Raw genomic sequence first — 9,328 nt, 5'->3', positions numbered from 1 at the left:
TTTAAAATTGTTTAAAAAAGCAATTCGGATTCGATTATTTAAATATGTTCATGTTGTATTTAACATAGTTTTGGTGTGGTGGTGCTTTGAAGAATACTCGTTGGAGAAACGTCCATTAATCTGTAGTTTATTTCGTAAGACATCATCGTTTCTACAATAATTGTAATTGTTGTCTTGTCGCTGTTACATGTTTGAGCCTATTTATGTACAATAGTCCCAACATATTCGGTTTGATGAAAACGAAAAGCGCTGAAACCAAAATTTTCCACGTATTTTGGATAATAAAAATCGATGTACAAACGATGAGACGAATACGACAGAAAGAAAAATGGTATAAAGGTTTCGGTAATCTATGTTACGAGATTTGCAAAAAGTTATGTAACATTAGTAAGAAATCGTTGTACGTAATCTACTTAGGCTGATCGATCGACAGCTGGATCATCTATAAACAATTCTTGTTTTATTGACTTTATTGCAACATTGGCAGTTATTCAGTTGTATGGATTTATTCTCGCTTCTTGCCATTGTATATTATATTTGTCTTTGTAAAATTAGATAAAAATAATAATTATCGAGAAATCACAGGAAATTGGTTGATGAAATACTAGAATGAAAAAAAGACTGTACGATTATTATAAATTTTAAAATGATGATGAATATTTTTTCCACTTTCATTAGGTATATGTACTGAACTTTATCACAATGATTTTTATATTGAATTATAGGATAAACTATATAGAATGAAATTGGAAAATAATGTAAAAATTGTACATTCTCTATTGGGAATACAAAATTTAGAGATATTTAATGTAAGATAGATTTAAATAGAAAGAAATGGCAACTGATGAATGAAAAGATAACAAAGACAAATTGTCACGCATCGTTCCATATTTTCTCCATACATTACGAATTCGATTACTTTCGAACTAACAGCTGTATAAATTGAATATCCTAAATATATTGACAAGTATGTTTCTTATTTTAAGGACTTTCGACTATAGAATTGTAAATGGTAAAAAAAAGGGAGAATCGAGCTGTCGATTGTTCAACTAGTTACATGGATTTTCTCATTTCAATATCGAATCTAAAAAAACATCGTTAAATTCGATCGATGAAAATCTGCAACGATCGATTTTGTTCCTATCTTTTTTTAATTTTTTTCTTTTCCTGTTTCTTTTTTTTATAGTAGGATTGAGTTTTTAAATGTTCGACCCTTCACTGGGAAAGGAACAACGATCGTCACGAGATTATTCTGGATGGAATCGACGGGGAAATATAATAAAGAAAATTACACGCAAGCGAAATCGGCGAATGAAATAACACGCTGACCTACATAAAACTCTTTATCGTGCAATTATAAACGCCTTATAATTAAGGGAATGTCGACCAAAAATACGCTTAACACGAAACTTAACGTTAATTCTAACTCGAATACTCTTAATTTAGGCATAACGCGATACGTGTTCTGACTCGATAAGAAAACGTGGCACTTATTTCAATTTAAAGATTATTTAATAAAAAGATTTTCTTGATGTAAGGAAATTAAAACAACATTTTGGATGTAGATTTGTTTCCTTAAAAGTTAATAACAAGTGAAAACAAATAAATAAATGTAGTAAGATGTTCAAGATCATCGTACTTGAATAATATTTAAAAAATTCAATTTTGAATATCCCATCAATTTTCTCCCATTGTAACGATAGGGTTTTTATAAAATAAAATCCATAAAATAGCTCACTTATAAAAGGATTATTAAACTAATCGTTATTCTTGGTTTACAGTCGACCATTTCTCAACTTCATCTACAGTTTACATACATCCTGCATGATGTACTTGAAAAATAAATTAAGAAAAATAAAATAATAAAAAATTCTGCGATGTAAAAGATGTAACAAAAGGTCCTGACACTGAAAACCACTGATCCGAGTAAATTAATCTCGGAACTGCGCAAATCTTTGAAACCAAAATACACAGTTTTAATTAAGCTTTAACATGACTGTATACTTTTAATTTAAATTGCAATATTACAATTAATATGTAACAGAATATTATATAAAAGTCTTTTCTCTACCGATCCGTAAAAATTCTTCTCAAAGAGGCTACAAAAGGAATCCAAAATGAAGCGAAATAAAAACAGGATTTTACATAAATTTTAAATTCTTAACTCGTAGAATCACAAATATATCATAAAAGAATTCTTAATTAAGACATTGTAACGCAAGTGCTCGTGTTTTCGAATCGCGACGCGAACACGACCACGGACCTCCGACTAACGATCTAGTGACTAGACAGTAAGCAAGTGTGTTCGTATTCTCTCCGAATCAATCAATCAATCAATCAATCATTCAAAGGTGAATGTAGTTCTTGTGTACTAGAAGGTATCGTTAGGCGATCTCGGATCGATCGATCGGCGATTAACGTGGTCGACAGGCCTCGATTCTCTATGTCGACGCACGACGGCATCGAAGAAAACACGAAGGAACCACATTTCACGTGATACCTTCGTTTTTTTCACGCCGTGGCTCTTCCATTAAATTCGGTTACGACCTATCCAACCTTACACCCTAGATAACGCATAGATATACGCATATGTTTATGTGTCATATAATTATATATATATACACGACTTTCCTTTTTATGTACAGAATCGCAACTATTAGGGTTAATCGTTACGTAGTTCAATGTCCTTGCGGATTCATTAAAACGGGGCAGAAAGACGCGTGCCAGCGTGTTTCAGACTCTCCGCCCTTTTTATAATTATCCCTTTAATCTCTCGTTTGAAGATCGATTTCACACGACGCTCGATCGATTTCCCTGGCTCTGGTCGTCGAAAATTCGCCTCGTCGTCGTTTCGAACACGCTTTCCCTTCGTCACTTTCGTGCTAGAAAAATCGTAGAAAAAAGCGATCGCTAGAAAATATCGCGACGACCATTCGCTTCGTCGTGAAATCAAAGTTAAGTCCACGCGAAATCAGTCGAGACGGCTGTGAAAAAGAATCGTCTGGCTGCCGAAACGAGATCATCGTACATTTCTCCCTTGATACAAGCAAAAGGTACCTTCTTATTATACGTATAAGATGCAGGGTGATTTTTTAGTTGGTCAAGTCATAACGTGCAAGATTGCCATCCGTAATAGGATACTGTTAATACTTAGCATACCTAATTTGAATTGTTTCTTTAATTGAAATATTTCAATTAGTGTCACTGCGTGTCACTATGATGAGATCTGTAGCATTGAAAGCGTTAAGCAGTTTGAAGATGATTACAATTTTATAATTGATATTATAAATAAAATGTCTTTTTTTATATAATATATGTGTTTATATATGTCAGCGATATCAGATTTTGTATGTATTTTATATGCATGTAACGACTTAAGCCTTTGGCTCATTAAAGATAAGAAGTTGAAAGCCATTACCCTGAAGTAATGTGAAAGCAGTCGAAGAAGAGTAAGTGGTCTTGATAGACGATTAAACAAATTTGAGAAAAAGAGAAGAAAATGTGTCCTAACACTGAGTGTACGTGATTGCAACCCAATATCGACCTTCTAGGATCCGTAGATCCTAGATTAGAGTACGAACGACTTATATATGTATACTACATATAATATGAAAACGCGACAGTGTACGATCCGCAATGTGGCGGCACTGCCTTTGAATTTTTTTCAACTAACGAAAAAATCACCTTGTATAAGAAGGTATCGCATATACTTTCGTATAAGGGAATTGCATATAATTTTTAGTTATAATATTTTGTTCGGGGAGAACGTGAACGTCTCCGACGTGAATCACGGACCTTGGCAAGTTAATGATCGTTCGGATGGGTGTGTAGTATTACAGAGATTCCTCTCTTGGAATATTGACAACGCGATGCGCTTACAACGATAACACTCGTTAACTATTTACTCCTTACGATAAGTTCGACAGATTAATCGTGTTATGGTTTATGATAAACGTGCATGGATAATTGTCGACTGTTCGTTACAATTCTAACGTGAGAACGTTCTCGGGATGGCCAGACTCATTCCTTGATTTATTTGAGCGATATTTTTTGAGGTGGAGTTTTTTTTTTTTTGTGTAGAGTTGACTTTTATGTTAGTTTTATAAAATCGATGGAGAAAGAGATGAGATATCGTCGTGAATATTTACAGGTGTGGTGAAGTGTTTATAAAGAAAATTTTGTAAAAATTGAACGTGATTTTAGTGAAAGAAGGATTGCAAAAGTCAATTGTGAATTTTGTAATGAATTGTGATACGAATGGAACGATGGATTCTGATAGCGAATGTACGTGTTGCGATGGAAGTATTGAATTACTTTAGAACTTTAAATAGTTACTATTTTACGTGGATGTAATCTAATTCTTTCGTTAACAAATTATTTAAGTAAACACTTGTCTATTATTTTTCTCGTTATTACATGCCAAATAAGTGATTCATACGAGCGTTTTAATATTAAAAGATAGTAACAATTTTTACAAATACGAAAGTTCCTGATAAAAATAACATTGTATTACACAATTTAAAATATATACATATATACTCATATGACCATTGTGTAAATAAGATTAAATAGATATTTACACAGGCACCTAATAGTTCTAGAGCTTCAATTTGAACTAGATCAAGGGGATGATCAAATCGATTCGTTATCTAAATTACATTTCGATTAAGTCGAATGATGGACTGGATTATGTTGGATGGTAGGTGTAAGTTAGGACTGAATTACATCTAGATTAGATTCAGGGGTAAATTGAGCTTGGTTTATGTCTGGTCACTGAATGTTTTATGAATTGTGTTATACAAATTAATATAACATACTATAATCGAATTAATCCACCAAAATATTAAGTTAGAATTTTTTCATTACATCCACCATCGATTTTGTCATTTTTTAACATTTTAATACCTTCATCAACACGTACGATAATTTTCGTCAAAATTAAATTATCCTAATGTTACTAAAAACTTACGTTAGAACGATTGTTGTAATATCGTTTGAATTCCTCGGAATATACATCTATGATGATTTTTATCAAACGATTTCCAAAGAAAGGAGTCTGGCGTATAACATATCCCCGATTTTGGTGGCTCGATCAATGAATTATACTTTCTTTATTACGCGATCTTCGCGTAGACTCTGGTTCGTCCTCGTACATACGACGCTATTCTGTTGCATATGATACACGTTTGTTTCTCTTTTTCTGATTCTCGTACTGAGAGAACGGCGAGCAAGATACATTTATCGAAGGTGCTAACACCTACGAGAAACGTTTACTGTTTATTGTGACGCGAAACAGAGCGTTAAAGATACTTCGTTATAAATAAACGGATAAACATCGTGCGTTAGATAAGTATAGAAAAATATTTTGCGATAATAAAATATTGCATATTGTATAACACCGTGGCTATCTAAGAAAAATCCGTTAAGTTTATATTTAATTGAAGTTATTCATTTTGAAATTGTAGGATGTACAAGATTGTACGAAATTGAGAAATTGTATAAAATATAATATAACGATGGATAATCGTATTTTTAAAAGAGAATGTCACAGTTTCAAATTATACAACAATCTGTAATTCAATGTAATCTTCTCATTCTTCCAGGATGAAAAATAATAGAACAGAAATTTTTATATTTCTTGTGAAAAAAAGGAAAGTATTTTTCTCAAAACCTCAATTTTAGAACTTACAGAATTTTCCTTCTACATCCATAATACGATCGCATAAATAACACAGGAACAGTAAAAAAGAGATACACTAGACTACAATCTAAAAGCTGAAGGCAAGAAGAGCTGCCTCTGATTCGTTTAAATACTTTTCACCCAATATCTATACAACAAACTCACGAAAATAATACTACAAACGTATAACAAAAGATTTGTACACATTTACTGAATACGTTATTTAAAACTCCTACGAAATAGTTCGTTTACTCAAACACAAGCTCAACTTGTCTTAAAGAACTCGCCGTACAGGGAGTGCAAAAGAAAACGTACAATACGTTCGTATAAATAATTAAATTAAAATAGAACAATGTACAAATACATTTTATCGCGTGTGAATGCGTACTTTCATAGTATTTAAACTGCGAAACAGTTTTTTACATACGATGAAAATAATTAATCAAGTGAATAATTAGATACATCATATATCTTGCAGATATTTTAAATAAAAATAACAAATTATTTGATACGTTGTACGCAGCTCGTAATTATAACTAGACGCAAATCGCCTAGATTAGCCTTAAATGCCTAATGACTGCAAAGGTGTTTCTCTCAGTACGCGAAGCTACGAGTTAGCGAGCGGAAAATTCGACAGTCTGCCTTTGCGTTTCCTCCATTTAGATCGCGATCGTTGGATCACGATTCACGATTTTTCGGTTACCTTCTTGAAAAAACGAACTCTTGGTCCCTATATTTTTCTCAAAACACCTTCGCCCTCAGTTCGTCCATTTATCTCTGCGTTTCTTCCTTTTGTATCGCGAGTTCATTCGGAGAACGAATAAAAGGAAAAGAAAAAGTCATTACCTTATTACTGGGCTCGATTTCGGACAGATCGATCATACTCTGTTCAAACTTGTTCAAAAATACGAAGTTAGATTTTAACGGTGACGCGCGCGTTTCAAATGTTTTCTCTTCTTTTTCAGCTGATATTCAGTAGAGAGACAAGAACTTCTCGATTCTTGTAGAAGCACACGAAGATATACGGATACCATAGGTGAAAGACGTGATAAGTCATATTTCTCGTTTTTAATAGCTGTTCAAGTTCAAAGAGTAGCTTCGAGATTATATTTTTAAAAAGCTTATTTCACTTGTCAAAATATTCCTTGAGATAATTCTTACAGGTTCCCGGCTCTTCTGTCATGAAAAAAATGTTTTATAGAAAAAGGAAACTTAGTTTTTTTAACATCATGAAAAGCCTTCCATGTTGTTAAACTTTAACTTTCGCTACTAATATCTAACGGAGAATTGGCAGAAATAGATTTACCACATTTTTCCCTTTTGATTTTCATATACAAATAAAAGTGAGTTCTCGAGTGAAATTTTCTCGATACGCTGAACCTTCGATTAACTTTTTATAATGTATCACATACAGCATACATAGCGAGCTAAAAATCAATCTATCAAACGACGTACGCGTTAACGTCGCCGCTAAAATTACCGCAAGCCAAATGAAACTTTTAACGTTAAGCTTTTAACGATATTCCAAAATTGCTTCGATTTAATATTTACATCACCGTGCGTACATATCCAGATACTTTGATCGATTTGTGGTAACAGTGCATGAATTTAATCAAAGTATACAAATTAGTGATGAATTATTATATGAGTAACTAGAAGCAGCACTTGTTACCTGTTATGAAATCACCAAGGCATAAATCTAAATTATCCATTAAAAAACATGGCAGTAATATGTTTTAACGATTTGCAAAAATCAATTAGCAAGGATTATAATGATGTAAGTCAGTTCACTGTTAGTTTATAAAAGCTTGATTGTATTTCATTAAATTATGAAAGTATATTATGATAGAGAATAAAACTGGAACTTAATTAATTATGAGACTAAAGAGACAATACATTTAAAAGCTAAAACACGTGATTGTTAAAATTTTGACTTACAGCACTATGCTAATACGCAGCATATTGTACGTAGCTATAATAATTATAAAGGATAAAACCATTGATTTATCCGTAATTTTCTAATTAAAATATATTCTGTTGAAAATAACCAGGTATCTGGATACTTCTCAGCGGTAATATACATATGTATGTAAAATAAAAATTCTAATGAACATATCTCCATTAGGTAGACGCGAATGAAACGGTTCACCGAGACCAAAAAAGATTTACTCTTACACGAGGATTTTTTTATTCGCGAAAAAAGTACAGACGAACGTATTTAAAAAAAAAAGAGAGAAATTGTAATCTCGCGCTCGTCACCGCGTGAACACTCGAAAAAACCCAAACGACATCGTCAACATTGGGACAATGGAAACGCTTTTTGAAAAGCTGCAAACGGCATAAAGCCGCGCGCGTTACTACCGGGTCGTGTCCTCTCTTACTGATCTTGTCAAACGTTTCTCCTCTCTATCTTTCCCTTTCCTCTCTTCGTCTTTCTCGTTCGTTAAGTACGTGCACGACGACCGTCGTCTGTTACTAACGTGTAACCTAGAACCTTAAAAACGACAACGTTCGAGCTTACTCTACAGGAACGAACCTATTTTCTTCTTTTTTATTATTTTTCCATTATCCTCTGTTCCACACCTAGGAGTTTTGTTAGCGTATATCAAAAGGACTATGTACAAAAAGGGTCGGCCAAAATGTACGAAACGATTCCTCGAAAACGAATGTTCACGAGGCTGTGCCACAATTGTGAAATTTTCGCGATCGAGGAACGATTCTTCGTTCGGCCTCGGGCTTAGGAACTATACTTACTGCTACGCGATACTGTTCAATGAATTTTTTTTTTTCATGTTCGTACTAACAGATCAGCTTCGTTTTCAATGTATACCGAAGTACGCTTGATCGATAGACGATTTCAATCGGTGCAATCGATCTCTGTTTCCTTTGTTCGAACTTTGGAATCTTAGAGTCGCCTCTTCGAGCAGTTTTTACCTATGATGTCTCTTTCTTTGAAGAGCGCTCTTTGCTTCGATGTATGTAATGCAACAACACTGTGAATGGAACACGATCGAATATTTATTTCGATCTTGTAAATTCGATTCGAAGATTCGGTCTGATGAGATTTCATTTCGATAAAATTTAAGTCGTATTGATATACGTATAATATTGTTTTACGTAATACACGACTGAAAAGTGTAATAAAGTATTTGATAAATTGGTGGTTAAGAGAAATGGAATTCGAAGTTGAGAGCATTTTATAGAAAGTGTCGAGACGATTGCACTGATCGTTTTAGTACACTTAAAGGGTGTCCTTAAATGACGCGAGATCACTACGATGAATCATTGTTTTTCTTCTTCTCGTTTGTCGTTCGCGAGCAAATCGCTACAATTTGAATTTTCTTCTTTTTCTTACGTTTCGTCATCGTACGGGTGTCTCTTGTTCACGATTGCGATGTTCTTCTCTCTTTTTCGCTGTTTTCTCGCTGGATGTTAGTTGCTTAAGCTCGTTTTCCCTTTTCGTAAGAGAGATTCGTGGCTGATTAATTGTTTGGAACGAAGTTTAGAAGAGTGCGTCTATCTCAGTATCGCTCCCATTCGACGCGTTGCATGATTGCTCTTTTTCACTGAGCGTTCAGTTCAGACCTGCCGAGAGGAAGTTGAAGAAAACGAACGTGATTTAGTGCGACTGAAAGCTGTGTTTTAATT

General features: G+C 33.6%; 1 protein-coding gene across 1 annotated transcript in view; it reads right to left on the bottom strand.

The window, feature by feature from the left end:
• Nucleotides 1-111: 111 nt before the first annotated feature.
• Nucleotides 112-9,328, bottom strand: part of LOC100742007 (ras-GEF domain-containing family member 1B-like) — a 241,605-nt gene continuing 232,388 nt past the window's right edge. Inside the window, exon 12 of the mRNA XM_024372422.2 lies at nt 112-9,265. Within this exon, the coding sequence (XP_024228190.1) occupies nt 9,244-9,265 (22 nt within the window). The 3' untranslated portion in view covers nt 112-9,243. The remainder of the gene's footprint in view (nt 9,266-9,328) is intronic.

This window comes from Bombus impatiens, unplaced genomic scaffold, assembly GCF_000188095.3.
Source record: "Bombus impatiens unplaced genomic scaffold, BIMP_2.2 scf_0064, whole genome shotgun sequence".
Lineage (NCBI taxonomy): Eukaryota > Metazoa > Arthropoda > Insecta > Hymenoptera > Apidae > Bombus > Bombus impatiens.
The sequence above is the reverse complement of the archived record's forward strand: the minus strand, read 5'-3'. Positions and strand labels throughout refer to the sequence as shown.